Below are 24,317 nucleotides of genomic sequence, written 5' to 3'. Positions count from 1 at the left end.
CCTCGTGCAGCCAGTGGTGGCCGCGCATGCGAGCCTTTGGAGTCTTTGTAGCTTGTCTCGTACGTTGCCTATGTTTGTTCTTGGCCACCAAACCAGGGCACCGTAACAGAGTAGGGGGCGGATTATCGTCTTATAGAGCCAAAGGGTGATTTTCGGGTTCAGTCCCCACCTCTTACCAATCATCCTTCTGCACTGCCAAAAGACAACTCCCGCCTTGTCTATACGTTTGTTGATGTGATTGTTCCAATTGAGTTTACTGTCGAGAGTTAGTCCTAAGTACTTAACTTCATCGGTCAGCTGCAGCTCGGTTTGGAAAAGTGTTGGTCTGGTAAAGTTGCCAAGCGCCCTTTTATTGGTGAACATTACCATTTCTGTTTTGGTGGGGTTAACTGATAGGTCAAATTCTCTGCACCAGCGTTCTACGATCCGGAGAGCTGACTGGGTGAGGTCGCATACTGTACTGGCAAATTTACCTGATATCAATATTGCCAGATCGTCAGCGTAGCCTATTGTGTAGAAGTGTTCCTCGTTCAGTTTGGTTATAAGGTTGTTAGCTACTAGGTTCCACAGCAGAGGCGACAGGACTCCCCCTTGAGGACATCCTCTCACCGCTGCTACGGCCTGCGGTTGACCTGCATACCTTATAATCCTCTTGTTTAACATGTTCATGATCCACTTTGTTAGTCCGGGTTCCGCGCCATGGCTTTCCAAGGCATTCCCTATACTGGTAAAGTGGGTCTTGTCAAAAGCGCCCTCGATGTCAATGAAAGTGCCGAGGCACAGTTCTTTGTCGTGGATGGCTCTCTCAATGCGGCTTACAACCATGTGTAGGGCTGACTCTGTGGATTTACCTGAGCTGTACGCGTGCTGGTTGTTGTGCATCGGTATGTTCTTTAGCGTTCGATCCCTCAGATCCCTGTCGCACAGTTTTTCCAGAGTTTTCAGCAGGAATGATGTGAGACTGATGGGCCTGAAGGATTTAGCAGCCGTGTAGTCATTCTTACCTGGTTTTGGTATGAAAATCACGTTGACATCCCTCCATCTCCTGGGCACGTACCCCCAGGCTAGGCAGGCTACCATGATATCGGTTAGAGTTTCCTGGATGAGTCCTAGACTCCACTGTAGGAGAGCAGGGAAGATCCCATCCGGACCAGCCGCCTTGAAGGGATGGAAGCTGTCTATGGCCCACCTGAGTTTTTCAGCGGTGACGATTCTATGCGCCATTTGCCAGTTGTTGTCTGTTGTGCTGTATTCCTTGTCCTGCTGATTTACATCAGCGAGGCTTACGCATCCCGGAAAGTGGGTTACCCTTCTCCTGGTAACCCACTTTCCGGGAGTCTCTGCAGGGGAAGATGTGTATGTGCCATCGGGCTTCCGCAGTGAGCCCAGTTGTGATGTGGGCTTGTGCGCTAGAGTTTTCCTTACCCGGTTGGCCTGGTCTAATGTTTCGATGCTGCTGCAGAAGTTCCTCCACGATAAGGATCTCCAGTACCGCAGTCTTTTTTTGTACCTGGCCTTGGCTTCATAGTAGTTGTCCCAGTCCACTTCGGCCATTGTGTTCATGGCCCTGTTGAAGAGTCTCCTGGTTTTCCGCCGGAGTCTCTCCAGTTCTGGGCCCCACCACTGGTGACCCGTTATGGCAGTCCTTGCCGGTGGGTTTAAGGGGCACGCCTTGTGATAGCTGTCTACGAGGGCATCAGTTAAGATGTTTACCTGCTGTTCTATTTGAGTTGGTTCCCGAAGGTCATCCCTCGGAGGAAGCAGATCGATTCATTCGGTTACTGTCTGTCTGATTTAATTTCCTGTCTAACCTGTCTTATAATTATTTATTCTTTAGTTTAATTTTTTTTATTAATTCAAGTCCTGGAGACCTTTTACATCTCTAAGAATAATTGAATTATCTCTGACATTTAGAGACTTTTACATTTCTTAAGAATTTTGGTATTGGCTGGTTATATTTTTTTATCATAGTTTTTTGTGTAATTCGACATTTAGAGGTTGTATACAGCTCTAATAAGTATCTAATATTTCATTGATTCCATATTTGTACATGATTATATTTTTATTATTTGTAAATAAATTGACTAATAAAAGTATCGATGCTAGTTCTATATACTAGTGATCACTCAAGGGTTTGCTTGTAAAAATATGTTTTTATTAAGAGTAAAGCATCGATAGTTGAGTTTATCGATACAGGAACTCCCTACTTGTAAAACAATTTTGCCCCGCGGATTTCTATGTCTGCTGATTACACATTACACAGGCAACACACACAGGCACAGGCAGGTGTCCGTGAGGCAATCCCAATTTGTAGCATCACTCAAGGAGAAGCTTAAAAAATTGTGGCTTTTCGATACTTTGGTTACGACTTCCTAGTTCCATTGAGTACTTCTACTTTTTTTAATTTCCTTTACTTTTCTGGTTCGAATTCATATTTTATGGTTATTTTTCTATTTATGTGTATTTGTATCAATGTGTATTCAAAACGTGCATTTCATTAATTTCAGTGATTGTACACTTTTGTTTGTGTTTGTCATTCATTCACCGTTACTTCTGTTTTACTCATTTCCTCAAAGGTTAACTGGAAGAGATCCCATACAGGGATAAGTTCGCCTTTGTTGTATTTAATTTACTCTGTAACTGTGTTTTTCGTGTTTTTATTTCTATGTACAATAAAGTATATACATACATACATACACAGCATATCGATCGGTACAATGGAAACGCACAGAACCCTAACTTAACCTATTTATAAATACACCACGCGCTCGCTCAGTTTTCGTCGCGACGCCGACACATGCAGACGTGCCTACTATTAATATATTCACCGGTTTGTGATGGCTGTCCCCGTGGTTACCTTCAATAATGGCAAAACTTGCCCGATCCTAGGACTTGGGACTTGGAAGGTTAGTTCATATTCTCCTAGTTTTATCTTGAAACTAGCATTGTACAGTCGCCGTCAGATATATCGGAGCAGCCAAGGTCCTCTTAAATATCTAAACCTCTATTGTCATGGCGTTAGAGTGCGTGTTCAGTTATTTTTGAGCACCTCGGCCGCTCCGATATATCTGATGGCGACTGTACCAAGAAGTTACCAAAATTGCTAAGTATATAGAAATTCTCAGAAATGTATATTTAGCACACAAGTTTTTACAAAAACGGTATAAAGATTATGTATACCTATATGTTATAAAATCACTTATAATTTTTTTTTTCAAAGTCTGTCTAGAACTGACAGAGTATGGAGTAACAAAATATTTAAAAAAAAAACAACAGAATTAAGATAGGTACTCCTCCTTTTGAAATCTGGAAGTCTGTTAATATGTAATACTTTTCACCACACCAACTGATAAATGTTGCATTTTATCCACATGTGGGGCAAAGTAATCAGATGCAAATTTTGAATTGCTGCCTTATGTTAGCTGGTTGAATTGACTTTTAAATAATGAATTTTTATTTATTTTTATTTAATCATTTATTTCAAGTAACTTTAGACTCATAAGTATGTTAGTATGCACTTACAGCTATGTTAATATGTACAAACTTATCACTAAATAATTACTAAGACAGCTATGTTTCTAGAAGCACCTACTTAGTGGTTAGACATAATAGGTACTTCTAGAAACATGCATGTCATCACAATGCCTCAAATATGGGCAGTCAAATCTCTCGGCAATCGAGCGCAGGATTGGGTTGGGGCTGGCCCGCACCCGGCGCACCAGGGATGTGCATCGTTTGCGCATAGTTGTATAAAAATTTGAATGATAATTTTTTATTTGGTTTCATTTTTTTGGTATTGCATAGTTAGTATTTTTCCTCGCGTTGGTGTGGTTTCACTCGGAGGCAGTGTGTCTAACCCAGGTCTAACCCTCGCAACGCCCAAGATTCCACTTCTCGAACCACTCGCTATGCTCGTGCTTCAATTCTGAAATCTGTCGCTTGCTTATCAATATTAGCACGAGCGCCGGTTAATCAACTCCCCTTGTGAAACAAATAACTATTAATTCTATAATACGAGTATGAGGAGTAGCGTCGCTCGTACGCTCTAAGTGCTCCAGACGTCACGCACAAATCACCAAAATATCAATTCATAAACTATTAATATCTGCGAGGCCGAGCTTTGCTCAGAAAACACATAAAAAGTATAAAAAGTCATGAATCCTCGTTTTCCCAGAGATAAGACCTAGCTAGCTCGATTTTTAGCCCCGAAAACCCCCATATAGCAAATTTCACCAAAACCGCTTCGTTTCCGAGATCCCCGAAATATATAAATAAAAATATATATAAGAATTGCTCGTTTAAAGGCTTTTATGCCTTTTATTTGCAACTATAAATGTTACAAAATAGTACATTACGATACAAGTGCGAAAAATAGGAAATTCGAAACGAGTGGCGATAAATTAAAACACGACCGAAGGGAGTGTTTTAAATCGACACGAGTTGCGAATTACCTATTCGCACATGTATCGTACAACGTTTTACAGTACATATGGCCCTTTAAATGTTCGACACAGTAACATAATATGCTACTTCTCGCACTAGTGCTATAAAGTAGCCCCATATGTACTGTAAATATAGTTTACATTTTTTAAATAGATTTTATGGTTTAAAAGAAGGGGGGACACACATTTTTTTTCTTTCGGAGCAATTATCTCCGAATATATTCACTTTATCAAGAAATGTTTGTCGAAGACCCCTATTAGTTTTGAAAGACCTTTCCAGCGATATCCCACACTGTAGGGTTGAAGCAAAAAAAAATGTTCACCCCCACTTTACGTGTAGGGGAGGTACCCTAAAAAAAATTAAATTTTTAGATTTTATTGTGCGACTTTGTCGGCTTTATTGATTTATATATCCATGCCAAATTTCAGCTTTCTAGCACTAACGACCACGGAGCAAAGCCTCGGACAGACAGACAGTCAGACAGACAGACAGACGGGCATGGCGAAACTATAAGGGTTCCTAGTTGACTACGGAACCCTAAAAAGCAGAAATTAAAACTAAGTTTCATTATTGTTTATATGCGGGTTAGTCCATTTTGGACGTAGGTGTAGGTTTAAAGGTATAAGATAAACTATTATTCTATAATCTTTGTTTGTTCGATAATTGGAATAAGAATCTATTTGAAATCAAAGCTAACAATTTGATAATAGACTAAATTGTTATCACTGCTAGTTGAGCAATGATAAGCTTACTAGATTATTACCAGTGATCGGTTATTTGGATTCTCCCTCGCGGGATATCAAGTAGAAAAATTAATATAGATACGACAGTTTCCCGCGATACTGAACAAACCGTACAAAAATAAAACAATTTAAATTATCTCTAAGGAATTTTTTACTCTTACATGGCAACCAGTTGAGACAAAAACTTCTATTCTTTTCCTAATCTCAACATTTTATTTAAAGCAAAATATATTAAAACCTCCAGAAAGTATTAGCTTATATAACTGTCATGATGGAAAAAATACTTCAAAATCTTGACATTGACATTTCATTATTTTCTCTGGATTTCAGTTCTAATTATTTTTGGTGAGCAATAAAACCATTTGACATTGTGGACATTGTTTTTCTCAAACTGCCTCTCAGTTGAACGAAGTGTAATTCACTTTTTGACAACGAATTCATTGATTCAAACAATTAACCCGTAGTAACGATATATTAGCTGATAGACACGCGTACTTACTCGCCGAACTTTTATCCAAACGGTACAAAATGTGCCGCTTTGGAGGCAGCAAATGAGCTGTCAGTGTAAACACTTGTGCTCATTTGTTCGATTTAGACAAAAGAACGGTGAGTGAGTACTCGTCTATCAGCTACTTAGATGTTTTAAAGTGTAATAAAATAAACACATTGTATTTTTTTGCCTTTTCTAACAACATAAAGCCCGGATTCCCGGGGCATATCCATACTAACATAATGATTGAGGTCGTTCACCCCATGTCGAATCCAAAAAACCGATCACTGATTATTACAGATATATTTTAAATTAAATTAAATTAAATATCATTTATTTTCAGGCAACTATGGCCTATATATACATACCTTACAGACTAACATACATACAAATATAAAAATCTTAAAATATAAATATCATTTTGACGACGCAGTTTTCGGTTGCGCCGCCTGTTCTGGTGCGGGATTCGGCAGATTCCCACGAAACCGCCGAAATATCACACCTTTCGCCCAGAAGTCTGCGCTCGCGATGGTTTCCAGCAGCAGATATTTGTAGAGTTATTTTATTTGTTACAAAACTACCTAGTTGCTAGTCAAATTCCTCGGCTATTATCAATATCTTTTTGATGCTAAAATTATACCTACGGTTTTTTATCGTATGCAGGGTAACGTTCAGTACCCCTAGTGTAAATTTGATCGACATCATAACGTGACGAACGCGTTTGCGTTAAGTCTCTTATGGTATAGGATTTTGAGCAAAGAATATAATACTCACTAGGAGAAGAACGCTAACTCCATACAAAAAAATGCCCCCTTCAAAAGTTCGTTTATACTAGTGGCGCTCTCTTTGTATCTCAGTACTAAAATTGACAACCGGTTTAGCCTGGCGGGTTTTGGTAGGTAGTGATCCAGTTCTAGCTAGTGGTTCTGGGTTCGAATCCCGGCGACGGAATTTCTTTTTGTATTTTTTCATTTTTTGTTTTTGTTGGGGTGAGGTTTTTAAATTAGTATTTATCAAATAAAAAAATATTATGTTACATATTAATCAAAATCACAGGCATCTTTTGTCCTAAGAGATAATGATATCTATATTTTAAAGTTTATTCAATATAAAAGGTAACAATACAGTTTATTATCAAGTTATAAATATTTTTATTCCTATATATTAGGATCAAAAGAGCTTAATTCGTTCGAAAAACATACAATAGGCAGGAAAAAAGTCATTTTTTATACAAATTTATGTATCGGACGGGGCTTGTTGAACTAACTGTGACACTTCCATATAATATCTACATACCTATATGAATTTTATTCAATGAGACCACAGGTCGGTAATTTCGGTTCATTATTGATGTGGGTACCAAATAGTTAACCTATCCTGTGCGTGTGATTATCTTTTGATTTTTTTAAGGAGTTATTTTTGTTTAGGTTGTCTATTTTTAGCGCATGTTTTAATTCCCAGATCACCTTCATAACAATAAATAGAAGTCATTAAAATTTTCATGATAAAAACAATTTTATATATATACATATACTATTTATTGCATTTAATATAGATTTTTATATATCTAAAACATGATCTTTGGCACATCTGATTTTACTCCACAATTGCACTTAGTGTAACTTGTAATCATATCACATATATCAGCCCAAAAAACTAAAAATTACATGAATATATGACAGACAAAGTTGTTATTACATCTATCCGATTGTCGGACACTTTCTGCTCCACAGCTCAGTGCAGCGGTCTTGTTGATGGTCACCGGGAAACTACAACTAGTCACAATTATGTGGCGGATCCGTGCCTTTTGATTTTGAGCCTTTCCAAGGAAATGATATGACGCCCAAGGATTTTTTGCTCACGTTCACCCTCTAAAACAAAACAGTCACATTTTAAACAATACTATAACCTATGTCCCTAATTACTAACCTTGCTAATAGCTACCAGAATTCTAAATTGCCAGCTAAAACAATGTTAGAATTTACATCTATGATGAATTTAGATTGTAATTTTGGACGCGATAGGGCGGCCGTGCGACTTAAGAGGGTGGTAAGATTAAATTTATATATTTGAATTTGGCAATAGTACACTTATTTTATTTATAGATTAAAATATTTCTTACCTTGAAATAATTGTTGTTTCTTAGTTTAGTACAATGGATTAAACTTTAACCGAGTCTGAGCGGAGATACTGTGCGGTGGATTTTTAATTTTAAAAATTAATCAATAAATCTATTTCAACAACATAAATCGTTATTTAATCATTTTATATGAAAACTGATAGTTTTGAAAATGAAAATAGTTTTGCGTCAATGACTTTGACAGCATTGACATTGCAGACTTTTGTCTATGTTCTAACCGGCCAGACCCAAGTGCAAGGCTTTATGGAGGGTATATGTGCCTCTGACCTCCATAGATTTTATGAACATAGACAAAGACAAACTGAAATAGGTAATAATTTATATAAAATAATAATAATTTACATATGGTAGTGTGACATAAATCAAAATATTTGATAAAAATGATTTTATTTGTCCCAAAGTTGAATAGACAAAGTCAGATAGGAGCAATGTTGCTGTAGCAAAATATTTTTATATTAATAACTGGTATCTATTTCCAGAGCGTCAGACCACACATGCGCAATTATGAAGCGTTATATCTTTCTAAGGAAGTCGACAGGCCTTGATTTTGAGTTTCCAAAACGTCCCGCTTGGCGCGCTCTTTCTAAATCCAATACAAAATGAGACTAAACGCAAACGCGTACGTCACGTTTCGAAATCGAATTTATTTACACTAGGGGTACAGTTCAGTTCAAATATACTTTATTCATGTAGGCCTAGCAACAACCACTTATGAATAGTAAGACAGTATTACATATAATTATCTTAAGCTAATTATCAGAGCAATTTATTATATAAAAAAAACGCTATACCTCCCCTCCCCCTCCTCCTTGCATCAGTTTCTTTATCACTGTGGCCACTTCTACGGAAATTTGCCGCCACCTCTTTCTGTCTGTTGCCGAATGTAGGGCACCGTGGAGCGTCACATCAAGGGATGAGCAAACAAGGCTCAGAACCGGTTTATAAAATATCGGTTTATTTCGGTTTTCCTCCGAATTATCATAAGAACACTAACGCTTTAAGAACTATATCGTAACCGAGCGTCAAAACGGCCGGCCGGTCTGTTGGTTTGGTGTGCCACGTAAACATGGACATCGACATAGGAAGAAACCGGTTTTTATTGCTCTAAACCGGTTAATTTGACAAGAACTGTTCGCATGAGAACCGTTTTGCAAAAAACAGTTTTTCGAGCGAAACCGAGGTTTTGCGCCAAGTACATGGTAACGGTTAAGAGGCGGTCAACACCCAATGTCCTTGAAATTGATGTTACTTGAACAGTTTTTTAAGAAAGACTATTTGTTTTAGTCAAGTAAGAAAAATATATGTTCATAATAATTATATTTCAAAGACCATGGTTGTACTCGATACACGATTGAACGAAATCGGCTCGATAGAAAATAATTGCAAAGATTGGTCTTAAAATCACAATTAAACGGTTTTACTTATGTCTTTATTGTTTTGACTTATGGGTCTGCAATTAAAATCACACTTTCAAAACATTTATATCTAAACCGTGGTTGAGTAAAATATTACACTAATAATCCACTTTTTATTATTTAAATATTTTTCTTATTATTCCCTTGCCCAGGCCCAGTAACATGTGACAGTGCTATCTCATTTACTCTGATACAAATAGACAGTGTGCGCGCTTTAGGTATTGACAGCCTCTTAAGAAATTTAACCGGTTTCCCTGGGCCTAATGCCACAATCAGACTATCACAGAAATATGATCATTTACACCGCCATAGGTACGTCATATTCAAATGACTCATATGTCTATGATAGTCTAATAATTGCGGCCTAGATTTATTAAGTACCTACACTTATGGCATAATCTAGGCAATGCCCGATATTAAGTGTCTGATAATATTACGGCTTAACAAGATATTTATGTGTGTATGTATTATTTTTTACAATGCTACTTATCATATTGTAAAACACTTTTTTATGAGTTTCAGGGATTAATAAGTAAATATAATTCTTATATCTATATCCGATAATATTATGGCTTGAGAGTCCATACAAAAAGAGAAAATGTTTTCCACTTCTAAATATTTTCCTTTCTCCATGATTTTTAGTACGTTATTGACACAATGAAAAACTAGGTTTATAGGTTATACTTTAATTTCAAAAAATAATAATTCAAAAATCGAGACTGATAAACCTAGAATATATCTATTATGATATATTCTAGGTTTATCAGTCTCGAAGATAGCGATCGACATCAAAATCAAAGTGATTTGTTAAGACTTAGTGGATACGTTTTCTCCTGAAATAGAATTTCATATAAAAAATACCGTTATTTCGTTAGATTCGAAAGCTATTCTTCCCTCTTAACATGACATTTATTCGATTCAATTCAATTTATTTATTTCGGACCATGCCATAGTGTTAGTGTACTATCGCTTAATCCTATGTTAGTTAACTACTATACTAAATCATAATAAATTATACACTAAGCCTCTGGATCCCATATGTACACCCTCCCAGAAGGCGCAAGCAAGCGACTTTAACACTAGGCGCAAGAGGCTGTTGGATTGGAACTGTCACGCACGCGACGCACCAGGAAGGCAGTACTTTTGCGTATTATTGCACCAAAGCAATCAATGAGCGCCTCCGCGAACATACCTGACGCGCTGCAACGAGGCAGTCCCAACAGCATCCTGAATCCATTGTTGTACTGAACACAACTATAATATATTATGTATGAAATAAGTAATTTACGCACACGCTAGCGAATATATCAGAGTCAAACTGGTGGTAGCTGTACTGGCCTCCATACCAGGGCCTTTTTACTAAGGCTCGGAAACCGGTTAAATTTCCAAACGGTTATCATGTACTTGACGCAAAACCTTTTAATTTCGGTTTCAGTAGAAAGACCGTTATTTTTAAGAGACCACTTGTCAAATTAACCGGTTTAGAGCAATAAAAACCGCGTGTTTACGCGGCGCACCAGTAGGCCGGCTGGCCGTTTCGTCGCTAGCCAAATAAATCGGTTTTTTAGGTTACAATAAAGTTCTTAAAATGTTCGCGTTCATATGAAAGTTCGGAGGTAAACCGGTTTTATACCGGTATATTATAAACCAGTTCCGAGCCGAGAGGAATATTACGGGACTACGGGTTCATTCCACGGTTTATTAGCAGTTTTGTTATCATAATGAATAGAGTAACGAGTAAACTGACAGTATATTCTCATTTCTTTATTAATTTTATTTTTCACTGATTTAAACTTTCACGATTTTTACACATTATTAACTAAAACAAACGGGACTTAATCGCGTATTAAGTTTTAAATTTACCTCCGACGTTTCGAGGACGGCGTTGTCCCCGTGGTCTCGGGGAAGACTGGCTAAAGTTGACACCAACATCTTCTAGCCGCGCGAGTTTTTCGAACTACCCGCACTTGATCTTGTTTATTGACTTGAACATTCTGCGCACTAGGGACTAGGGAATGCAATCTTGGGCCAAGATTGACCATTCAAGATCTTGGAGTCTCATTTCGGAATCAAGATTGGTCAGTTCAAGATCTTGTCAAGATTCGGGTCAAGATCTTGGTCTCGAATCAAGATTATCGGGATTATTCCAGATTGAGCAGAATAATTAAAAAAGGCGTTATTTTTGAGTCAAATTCTGTAAATTGAGAGTAACCAGTATTTTTGGATTATTTTATATAATTGAGTATACTTTTCAAAGTAAACAACTTTCCATGAACACAATAATCAACGTTTATTTCAAAAATTAACAAGAAACAATCAAGATTTTAGTGACTATAATAATAAATGCAATACATTATTGCATTTATTTTATTTTAATCATTAAAATGTTGATTGTTTCTTGCCAACAATGCAATGAGATCATAATTTATTATTTAGTCGCAAAGTTGTCAAATTGCGACTAAATAATAAACAAATTCGGCGCACCGCGCGATTGTAGAACGTGATTGGTCGATTCATTCCTCGTCCCGCGACCCCACGCCTCACACACACACACCCCGCTCTGTTGCTAGTCGCCAGTCAGACGGTCGGCCGAGCGCGGCGCGGCGCGTGAGACGGCTCAGGCGAGCCGCGAGACAGTTCGCGCGTTGCCGCGCAGGTATGAACACGTATGACGTTTCACGCGCGATCTGTCTGAAAATCTTGTTACAATCTTGGTCTATTTTGCCAAGATCGCGAAAGGGATTTCAAAATTCAAGATTGATGGCCTTCAAGATTGAATCTTGGAAAATCACTCAAGATCTTGGTGGAATCTTGATCTTGCAAGATCAAGATTGCATTCCCTACTAGGGACGTTACTTTGTCGTCACACAACACTAACGATATTCGATTTTTCGATTGTCGATAAATCGTCGGAGGTAAATTTAAAACTTAATACGCGATTAAGTCCCATTTTTATTAGTTAATAATTTTATTTTTATTTTCCTTTTTCAAGAATTCGATTAGTTTTCTAAAATAGCTACGTATTTGTATGATTTATTATTAAAAAAAAATAAAAAAATAAAAAAAAACATTTATTCTGGTAAAAAAAACCCTGATTTTACAATTTTATTTTCTTCTGCCAAACTGCAAGACAGTTTGTTGGCAGAGGGAACTCCCTTAAATACAGATGGGTTAGCTTATTGCCTAGTTAATTAATAAGTAAGTACGGAACATCTTATAGCTTATTGTGGTGGTAATTTAATTTTGTTTAATAGGTACGTTTTCAATTTACATTTAAACATCCTAAATGATTTACATTCCCTTATATCATACGGTATTTCATTATACAATTTGGGGACCAGATACTTTCTACTTCTTTTTCCATAATAATTATTACGGCACGACGGAACCTCTAACATTTTTTACTTATTGTTCTTGTTAATCTAGGGCGATTAATATAGTTTTTACAGTACATATGGGGCTACTTTATAGCACTAGTGCGAGAAGTAGCATATTACGTTACTGTGTCGAACATTTAAAGGGCCATATGTACTGTAAAACGTTGTACGATACATGTGCGAATAGGTAATTCGCAACTCGTGTCGATTTAAAACACTCCCTTCGGTCGTGTTTTAATTTATCGCCACTCGTTTCGAATTGCCTATTTTTCGCACTTGTATCGTAATGTACTATTACTTATTGTTCTTGTTAATCTAGGGCGATTAATATAGTTTTTAAATTCATCTTTATTGAACTGCTCTAACGCCAGCAACATCCCTACTTCCTCATGCACCGGCAACATACGGCATTCCACAAATAATTCCTCATAGTCACCTTTTTTTACAGCGAGTTTTAGTTTTTTTGTCTACTAATAGTTTCATACTGTTAGTAGCAACTGTATGTACTTGCATGATTTCTATAGTAATCTAAATTGTATTTTTTTTCTCAATGCATATTAATATAAGACGTAATGTTTTGAAAAGATGTGTCACGCCGAGTTTCTTGCCGGTCCATATTGGGATACCCTCCTCCAATTAAGGGGGTTATTAAATCCTCTCGGGTCAGAGGTGTAGGGTTAGAGCCGGTGTAGCTTTATTTGACGTTCATAAGAGCATTGTAATATGCCTACTTTAATAATAAATTATCTTTAAACGTCCACGGATGTCCATATACTCTCTATACAACGACAGGCTGTTTAAATATTAACAGTATATGACTCATAATTATAACTAACAGAGATCGATACTTTATAATCAGTACCCCTAGTGTAAATTTATTCGATAGCGTGACGTGACGTACGCGTTTGCGTTAAGTCTCATTTTGTACATATACATATATATATATATATATATATATATATATATATATATATATATATATACATTCGTATATTCACTCATATATTCATATATTAATTAGGCTAGAACACAAATCAAATAGCATATACAATAAATTAGTTTGTAAGCATTATTGTGTACTTTTATTATGTACCTATGTTTAAACTTTTTGAATAAACGTCTTTATCTTATACCTTTAAACGAGCAATTCTTGTATATATATAAATATATATATTTCTGTGATTTCGGAAACGGCTCTAACGATTTCGCTGAAATTTGGTATATGGGGGTTTTTGGGGGTATACAATCTATCTATATTAGTCTTATGTTTGGAAAAACGCGTGTTTTCGAGTTTTCATGCGTTTTTCTTTCGACTCAGAATATGGTCGCTAATTTCGTGTTGCCGGCCACTGTCCGTCTGGTCCAGCGGGTTAAGACCCGGACTGCTAAACGAGTGTTACGGGTTCGAATCTCGCCCGGTGACTAACTTTTGTTTTTTTTTTATATGTTTAAGTTTATATATAATTTTTTAAATTTTTATTGTTTTAGACAAGTTTAATTTAGTAAAAAAATGTAGTTAAGATTATCACCTATAGACCACCATATTACAATAAATAGTTATAACCGAGCAAAGCTCGGTCGCCCAGGTACTTATTATTATAATTGACAAAACACCTACTTAATACTAACAACAAAATTTCTACACAACAGTGACTAAGGTAGCCGAGCTAGCCGAGGTTGTCAACAGATAATAATTGGTTTTTAAATGAGGCTGCACTGTCGTAAAACACATCCGAAGAAGGAATATTAAGAGGCTGTCAACACCCAATGTCCTTGAAATTGATGTTACTTAAACAGTTTTTTAAGAAATACTATTTGTTTTAGTTAAGTAAGAAAAATATATGTTCATATTAATTATATTTCAAAGACCGTGGTTGTACTCGATACATGATTGAACGAAATTGGCTCGATAGAAAATAATTGCAAAGATTGGTCTTAAAATCACAATTAAACGGTTTTATGTCTTTATTGTTTTGACTTATGGGTCTGCAATTAAAATCACAATTTCAAAACATTTATATCTAAACTGTGGTTGAGTAAAATATTACACTAATAATCCACTTTTTTTTATTTAAATATTTTTCTTATTATTCCCTTGCCCAGGCCCAGTAACATGCGACAGTGCTATCTCATTTACTCCGATATAAATAGACAGTGTGCGCGCTTTAGGTATTGACAGCCTCTTAATATTAAGTATTAGCATGCGTGTTGTATAGGCGAGCCAGGCGAGGCAAAGCGGAGTGTGTTAAGGTGGTTCGATTTTCATACAAAAAACAATCGCTATTTATTAATTAATTACACAATATTATTACATAAATAGTTGCGCATCTATCTACTTTCGAATATTCATTTGCGCTAAATTAATAGAAAAACTTTGTTTCATACAGAAATCATGCAATAATCAACGTTATATTTTTATAAATTTTACTCATGTGTGTGTGACAAATGTCGTGTACAAATACATTGCGGCGTTGCCACTCCATGCATCGGCGCGACGTTGCGATGTTTGACGCGTTTTTAGCTGACTCTGTCGACACTGACACTCAGTGTGACCAGGCGTACGATAATTGTCGTACATGTACGATAATTTGGGCCCCGGTATGACGTAATGTTCCAAAGAGCATTATCGTACACTAAAGTACTATAATTTCAGCCCTTGGATGATGCCACCTTAAAAGTCTAGTAATTGGAAGCAAAATATGACACTTTCTCTCAGAAATAGGCTAAAATTAGTATATTTTGGGTGTTCGGCTCCTTGGTGTAAGTTTAAAGTTTAAAATGTCACAATTTCCTGTATACCGTTTGAGTCTATCCCAAAAATACACAAACATAAACAGATTTTTTGCGCAATTTAGACGAAAATTGTCTTTTTTTATTATTAATTGGAAGTTTAAGCTTATTTTGCAAGAAATTTTTAGGGGCTGCCTTTTTGATTGGCGTACGATATTTTTTTCAACGGTACAATAATATTGACACTCAAGTACGATAATTCTCTTCCGCTCACCTGGCAACACTGCTGAAACTTGACAGGACCTGGGGGCCTACCGCGAAAACCTAAATTCGCAAATTGCGGGAATCTTTCTCTTTTACTCTCACTAAGACGTAATTAGAGTGACAGAGAAAAATGCCCGAAATTGACGAATTTCGATTTTCCCGGTAGCCGCCCTGGTGCTTGAGGTACTTGATAGAAAACAACGCTGCCGCATGTTCTGAATTGTGATTTTATGTGTTTTTGGATTGAAAATGATAGCAACGTCTAAATCAAGTTACAAAAATCATCGATATTTTGGTCCGCGAAAAACCAGGAAAAGTGTAACTGTAATTGGAGTCTACAAAAATGACCAATTCATAGAAAATATGACCTAGAAACTAGTTCACTTTTATAAAACTCAATTTTGCCCGAGATTGTACTTAGGCGAATACCTAAGGGAGCTAAGTGTATTGATCTTGAATAATTAGTTGGCTAATACATATATGACTCCAACATGATATGGACATTTACATCATAACTATTATACCTAGTTGGTTACTAAGTTCTGTTACTCGATTTCTTTCTTTCTTCCTAGCGTTGTCCCGGCATATTGCCACGGCTCAATGGAGCTTGGGGTCCGCTTTGACAACTAATCCCAAGATTTGGCGTAGGCACTAGTTTTTACGAAAGCCACTGCCATCTGACCTTCCAACCCAGAGGGTAAAACTAAGCCTTGTTGGAATTAGTCCAGTTTCCTCACGATGTTTTCCTTTACCGAAAAGCGACTGGTAAATATCAAATGATATCTGTTCTGAAGTTCTGTTACTCGATTTGCAACCTCTTTATTTCCGTTAAAACAAATGCTACCGAAAAAATAAAAAATGACATAATGTGGTGGATTTGTGAGCTATAATTATATACCACAAATAACGCTTATCTCGTCTTATATATAATGAATTGGGGCCTAAAAGAGAATCGTATTCCAAATTCTTGAAACGCTTGTATTACTTTCTATATTAACTAAAAGTTGCCTTAAAATTCAGCTTTTATACTAAAAACGGCTTTAAATATGTTAAATTAACAAAATATATTTTGACAGATGCTTTCGCGCCCAAAACGCTCTTTGAAAATTGTGTGACGTCACAGTTTATGGTTTGACACATAACTACATACACACGTAGAAGATACGAGCTGTCAACTGACATTTGTCATTTGTTGTTTATCGCCTAACTGTCAACAGTGTCAATCCGAGAGTTGTGACGTCATCAGAATCTTCAATGACGTTTCGGGTTTGGTCACGTGACGTGTGCCAAAAGATATTTTAAATTCAATATTTACAAAAATATGGTCATTACAGGTCCCCTAAAAGTAGTTTAACATGTTCTTATAATCCAAAAGAATTTTTTGGGATACAATTATGCTCTAAGATTTGTAGATGGAAACAACCCTATTGCGTTGCACAAATGTGGGCACCCGCCAAACATGATTTTGGGTGTGTCATACTCAGGGCTAACACAGATTCATTTCTGTGAAAAAGGTGTGAAAACCGGAAACTGGAAACCGTTCTCAAACCAATAGTGAAGCCCTTAAGCCACACCCTATTTCAAAACCAGCCATGGATCTTTGAACAGGACTCAGCTCCTGCACATAAGGCAAAAACAACTCGAGCCTGGTTTCGAAGGAACAAAATTGACTTTATTGCCCACGAAGACTGGCCGTCCTCCAGCCCGGACCTTAACCCCCTGGATTATGCCATATAGCAGGTTATTGAGGAGAAAGCCTGTGCTAAACCCCACACAAATCTTAACTCCCTCAAGCGGGCCATAGTTAAGACAGTGACGGAATTAGACATGACAATCGTGCGTGCCGCTATTGATGACTAGCCTCGTCGTTTGAGGGCCTGTGTCAAAGCCAGAGGAGGCGATTTTGAATGATATTGTCATATGTAATTCCTGATTTTGTGTACTTCATTGTAATATATACTTTATTAAACTTTCGTTGGTATATTTTATGTAGATAAAGATTATTGCAGTAACAGAATTTAATAACCAACTAGGTAGAAAACAATGAAATACATAAACACATAAATTGGATATGATGTGATCCGTTGAATGAAATTGACAATAAATAAAATAAATAAATAATTTTCTATCTCTAGGCATTGTGTGAAACTTCTAGTTGTGTCAAAATATCGGGAAATCAATAATATAAACAAACATGGTAAATATCTCATTTCTTTTTATAATGGTTATAAATAGAAGGCCATGCAATTTTGTAACTCACTGTAATTTAATTAAATGTATCGTAAAAAAAATGTTTTAATTCTACTGTAAAATATTACCTACTTTTTTAAAGGCTGGGCAGTAAGGGATTGCTTTAATTTTAGAACAAAACAGCGTTTTTTTTTTGAAAAAAATACCGGAAAATCTAACTTACAAATTTGGACTTTCTTAGGTTTATTCTACTTAGAATCTTCTCCACCCTAGCATTAAAAAAAGATATCCTAAAATATCCATACCATTACGTCACATTTTAGTGTGAAAGAAATTTCAATGTAAAACTAAAATTTCAATACAAATTTTCGGGTTTTTTTAGCACGAGGATTGATTATGCTAGTGATTCTGAGTTGGAAGAACCCAAAAATATCATGATGCGTGAGAATCAGATTTTTAATATTTTTATGGAAAACGCTCATATTTCTCATAAAATAATTTATTAATAATAGGTACTTGATAATACTGATAACAAAAAAAAAATTAATGAGTCTCGAACCCACATCCTCTTGCATGTATTTCCACGTACATACCGCAACGCTATTGAAGCCTACTCACGCTGTGCCAAATTGTCTACTACAAGGATCCCAGTAAGACTGTTTGAATGTGTGAGTGATACTTAGAAATAGAGTCAAGAAACATTCTGTCGACATTAAGGGGTAGTTTTTATACAATGAAGTGTTCAATGTTTGTTGTAATAGTTCAATATTTATTTAAAGAGTGCGCTAAACATAATTTACAGAATAGAAATACCAAGACTACTCCACAAAAAAATTAAAACTCAAAATTTGCAATTGTGGCGCCATCTAGTGAGGTTTAAGCTTTGGGTAACCTAGTCGAACCACCTTAAGGTCAGACAGCCAAAATGTATGAAACAGTCAATTTATTTCTCGCGATTTAGACAACGCGACAACGCGAGGAAGAAGTTTTTGAATAACTTGATTTGTGTTTCATATTCCCTCTCGTTGTGTACAGTCAGCATCAAAAGTAGCGGATGAAACAACGCGCCAAAAGTATCTGATATTCCGGATAACTTTTCCAAATATAGATAAATTTCTAAAGTTCGCGTCCAAAAGCATATCTTTTACAGTCTTAGTTGTTCTATATTAAGGACATCACTTTTTGTTAAGCTGTTACAGAATGGTAGATACTTATGAATCGTTATTTGATACGCTACTTTTGATGCTGACTGTACAATCTTGCACTAACTACAAATTTCTGTTTGACCCAATGGTTGCTTGTAAGTTTAAATTATTTTATTTATTTCATTTAGCTTTTCGGTGAAGGAAAACATCGTGAGGAAACCTGCATACATCTGCGAAAAAATTCAAAGGTGTATGTGGAGTCCCCAATCCGCATTGGGCTAGCGTGGGGACTATAGCCCGAGCCCTCTCGCGCATGAGAAGAGGCCTGGGGGCCTACCGCGAAAACCTAAATTCGCAAATTGCGGGGATCTTTCTCTTTTACTCTTCGTAAGACGTAATCAGAGTGACAGAGAAAAATGCCCGCAATTGACGAATTTCGATTTTCCCCGTAGCCGCCCTGTGCCCAGCTGTGGGACGTAGGTATATAGGCTGAATTATTATTATTATATTATTATTTATTTATTTACTTATTTATACTTTATAGCACATAAAATATTAAGTACAAATGGCGGACTTAATGCCTTAAGGCATTCTCTACCAGTCAACCACTGGGTCAAAAAGAGACTTTTGTTAGGTGCAGGCTTTGTACTTGAGAATAAGATATCACTACCTACTATTTACAAATTAAATACCTACTAATTAATATAATATAACTAACTGGTGACCGAAGAGCTGGCGGCTTCCTAGCACAACGTATCAGTATTGCGATACAACGAGGAAATGCCGCCAGCATCCTTGGTACAATGCCTCAAGGGCCTATTTTAGATATAAGCTAGTTATAGTAATCATCTGTATATATCCATTATGTATATTGTTATATATACAACGATATATATAATATATAAATACTTAAATACACAGAAAACACCCATGACTCAGGAACAAATATCCATGCTCATCACACGAATAAATGCCCTTACCAGGATTTGAACCCGGGACCATCAGCTTCGTAGGCAGGGTCACTATATACCCACTAGGCCAGGGGTTCCCAAAGTGTGCGCCGCGGCGCCCTGGTGCGCCGTAGAAAGTAAAGAGGGGCGCCGTGAGTTCTATCATTATCCGAAACCACAAATATTCGCGGATACCTATTTGAGCGCTCGCATCGGTAAATAATATAGCGTCGTGTCACTCTTTTTCGACCGTGATTTTAAATTTACAAGGGCGCCGTTGCAAAATACTAAACTTGTAACTGCGCCGCATGTTGAAAAAGATTGGGAACCTCTGCACTAGGCCAAACCGGTCGTCGAATTGATAAGATTTCTATATTGTATTCATAACAGGATAACCACAACTAAAACTTGTCCAAAGTTTTTATCTCGTTCTATTACCGTGCTCGTATTTGTTTTTGCGGTATAACCTTCCCGACCTCTGCTAATAAGTTTACAATCTATGATTAAAATAGTTATTTTCACGTCAGCAGCTCGAACAAGGGTAATTTGCTTAAAAACAGTGAGCAAAATCACATTTTGCTCATCGAGTGACCTTTAGATTCGAATGCCATTTCAACGTGCGGGGCCTAATTCAAGTTCGAAATAATTGGATTCTATTGTCTTTATCCCTTTCACGTCATTAGCAAAAAGAAAGAGACAAAAAAGTGCATACGTAATTCAACGGTATCTATTATAGAATCTTTCGCTTGCACGGGACTCAAAACAAGCACTCGAAGAAATATCAAACTTTGCTCTCTTGTTGTACAAATAACTATTGTGCAACAAGAGAGGAAAGTTGGTTTTTCTTGTGAGTGTTGATTTTGAGTCCTGTGTAAGCGAATGATTCCATAAATGAATCACGAGCGAAGCGAGTGATTCTTAGTTAGAATCTTAAGCGTAACGAGGGACTCAAAAACACGAGATGTAAAATAACTTTGCTCTCGTGTGACACATACTTTTCACCTCAGTGGTGAGAACATATTAAAGGTTAAAAAAATTCAACATCAAGTAAAATGAACCACATTTATTTACATTTATGAATGAAAGGCATCATCGTTATGACGAAAGCTTCTAGAAATATTCATGGCCTTCACTAAATTAAAAAAGCTACTTTGTCTCACTCCTGGAGTGAGGAAAGCAGGCTTATTCGAGCTGCTGATATGAAAATAGATTTTTAGGATTGATTTGACCGTCCAGTGGCACGCTCATTAGGATTTTGTTTTAAATGTAACCAAGTAATCCAAGTATAATGTTGGAGTCAGTACCCCTAGTGTAAATAAATTCGATTTCCAAACGTGACGTACACGTTTGCGTTTAGTCTCATTTTGTATTGGATTTCGAAAGAGCGCGCCAAGCGGGACGTTTTGGAACCTCAAAATCCTATACAAAATGAGACTTAACGCAAACGCGTTCGTCACGTTATGATGTCGATCAAAGTTACACTAGGGGTACAGTACCCCTAGTGTAAATAAATTCGATTTCCAAACGTGACGTACGCGTTTGCGTTTAGTCTCATTTTGTATTGGATTTCGAAAGAGCGCGCCAAGCGGGACGTTTTGGAAACTCAAAATCCTATACAAAATGAGACTTAACGCAAACGCGTTCGTCACGTTATGATGTCGATCAAAGTTACACTAGGGGTACTGATCAAGATTAGTTAGCAGCAATATTGGCGGCCCAGACAGTATTATTTTAAACGTCATTATTCTATTAAATTATGACGTTTACTTAACACTAGCAGAGACTGGGCTATTAAAATCACTGTCAATTTATCTTTGTCTGACTCTAATAGTAAGGTTGACTGGTAGAGAATGCCTCATGGCATTAACTCCGCTTTTTGTACTATAAGGTTTTCATTTGTGCAATAAAGATTAAATAAATAAATAAATACTGACAAGGAAAGGTACCCAACTGTCCGGTTCCGATTTGATTAATATTTATATATGTTATAGAGTAGTCTAAAATAACGGACACGTATTTTTTTTAACTGCCCAAACTCAACCTATTGGGAGAAATTGTCCTCCAAAGTACTAAAAAGTTACTAAATCTTATAACTCCTATAGAAAGTGATGGTTCGTTCGTACCTGGTCCAACGTATACCACGTTGCATCAGGTACGAACGAACCAGACCTAGGCACGCAACCCCTATCTCGCAAGCGTTTACCTAGGTCCCTCACCAAACACTTTGCCTCGGAACACCAAGACCCGGCTTACTTGACAGCAAGAGGCATAAAATGAGGAATGTGTTTGTTTCGCCGCGTTCTCCGCAGCCCCCCCCCCCCCCCCCCCGCACGCGTAGTCTGTGCAAGATTATAGATATTTTATGTCTTTCCCATCACGGAACAATGGTGTTCCGGACCTTTGGGAGGCGTGCGCGTAGCCGAAGCCAACACCTAGAGACACTTTAATGAAATGTAAGGGGTACACCTAGCGGATCTTTCCCTTGCCCGTGTCATGGGACGCACGCAGAGGCAGCACCCACCAGAGTGTAAGGACTATTTGAGGGTTGATGGAATCTAAAATGAACTGGGCTATTGGGTGAAAGCGATGGACTAAATACTGGGCTATGGGATAAAAAACCGGACGCCTGCCTAATAAAACGGTATTCAATTTTATTTCCGGCAGACGGTGACTCGCCCCCACAAGATGGGCCCCCACAAAAAGCGACAATAGATATTTTTATTATTATGAGAAATGGCGGTCTAAAGATTAAGATATTATTATAAGTGTATGTCATCGTTAAAATATAAAATTAAATTGTTTAATTTTAAATCTGATTCCCATAACTTACACTATGCTAACGGCACCAATAATGGAACATTTAAGAGAAAATTTGGAGCGTTTGTGATATTTCACCGACACCTGGTAACTTCTACCGCTTTACGCTTTAAAAGTTGAATGTCCAATTCGTCCTTTATGTTTTCTATGTATTTAATGAAAGCTACTGCAATTGGTTTCAATATTATTAACCAATTAAAACTGTGGTTTTTTGCTCCAATCATGGAATGTATGGCGCCATTCATTTTCAAAATAACAAATATCAATGAAAAATTAAACTTAAGCAGCTTTTTGGCTCTTGTTTATGGTAAAATGTTGCCAGCGATTAAACACTGATGGTAAATAATTGTTTTACAGGATTTGTCTATACCATTCCCATTACTGGTGCCTGTTCCATTATAGGGGTGTTTACTATACAAGGTGCCCGCTAGGAAACGGAAAAATTTAACCACGTATGCCTGAGGTCATAAGGAGGAAAAAATCTTACACAAATTTAATCAATTCCACTTTTTTTTTACTTTTTATATGTTTTTAAACATAATAAGTGCATGTTCTTGGAAAATTTATGGATTAATATGAATTGGTACATATTTTTCGTAAAAACTAGTCTCTTCAAAGGGTTCCTATGTACTAACTTATTTCCAATTTGTCCACAGTCCCAGCCCGGACAGGTGACGCAAGCCGTAAAGGACGCAATAGACGCCGGCTACAGACACATCGACTGCGCCCACATCTATGGCAATGAGAAAGAAGTGGGAGCCGCGCTGGCCGCCAAGATTCAGGAGGGCGTCGTCACACGGTAAGACCGTCTTCATGTTGGATGCCGTTCCTGTAAAGGACGCGATAGACGCCAGCTACAGAGACATCGACTGCGCACACATCATACAGGAGGGGGTCGTCACACGGTAAGACCGTCTTCGTATTGGATGCCACAATTTTTTTTATACTACATCTATGGCAAACAAGAATACGGCCCAGCGCTTTTGTATACGCATGTTTCACTCCATACTGACCATATAATACAACAATGCCGTAAACGAGGGTAGATTCTCGCCTCCCCTGCCGCCACCGGCGCCCGCGCCGGGTGTCGGGAGCGGAGGGCTGCGGCCCGCAGTCTACGCCGGTCCGTCAACGCAAGCTCCTGACGACACTCCACGGTATGGAGTGAAACATGTGGAGCGTTTTCGACTTAAACTACGTGAGTGACCCGTTTTAACATATTTAACATGAATGTGTCTCACGGAACTATTTAAAAAAAATTATATGGGGTGATCACTCTTCGCGCCTAAATTTTTAGGGTTCCGTACGTCGAAAGGAAAAAAAGGAATCATTATAGGATCACGTTCTTGTCCGTCCGTCCGTCTATCTGTCTGTCAAGACCTTTTCTATCAGGAACGCGTGGAGGTCAAGCTGGAATTTATATCAAATACTCAGGTCTACTACCTATCCCTTGGAGCTGTGAAAAAATCAAACTTCTAAGCCAACGCAATCAAAAGATACAGCCGTTTATGCCGCAAATTTTCGACACTCGCGAGGAAATCAAAACCTACAGGGTACTTCCCGTGAATTCAGAATCTTGAAATTTGGTACAAAGCAACGTCTTATAGTACAGA

The 24,317-nt window shown here is 37.3% G+C and overlaps 1 protein-coding gene across 2 annotated transcripts in view; it reads left to right on the top strand.

The window, feature by feature from the left end:
• The first annotated feature begins 2,766 nt into the window (after positions 1 to 2,766).
• LOC133531724 (aldo-keto reductase family 1 member B1-like) overlaps positions 2,767 to 24,317 on the top strand; it is a 35,939-nt gene continuing 14,388 nt past the window's right edge. Inside the window, exons 1-2 of one of the 2 annotated variants that reach the window (XM_061870103.1) lie at positions 2,767 to 2,906; positions 23,361 to 23,503. In XM_061870103.1, coding sequence (XP_061726087.1) covers positions 2,838 to 2,906; positions 23,361 to 23,503 — 212 coding nt within the window. In that variant the 5' untranslated portion in view covers positions 2,767 to 2,837. Of the gene's footprint in view, positions 2,907 to 23,360; positions 23,610 to 24,317 lie in introns of those variants that run through there. The other variant, XM_061870105.1, reaches the window with a different exon arrangement.

The sequence above is a fragment of the Cydia pomonella genome, chromosome 25 (genome assembly GCF_033807575.1).
Source record: "Cydia pomonella isolate Wapato2018A chromosome 25, ilCydPomo1, whole genome shotgun sequence".
NCBI lineage: Eukaryota > Metazoa > Arthropoda > Insecta > Lepidoptera > Tortricidae > Cydia > Cydia pomonella.
Note: the sequence above shows the minus strand (reverse complement) of the source record. Positions and strands in the feature narration are given on the sequence as shown.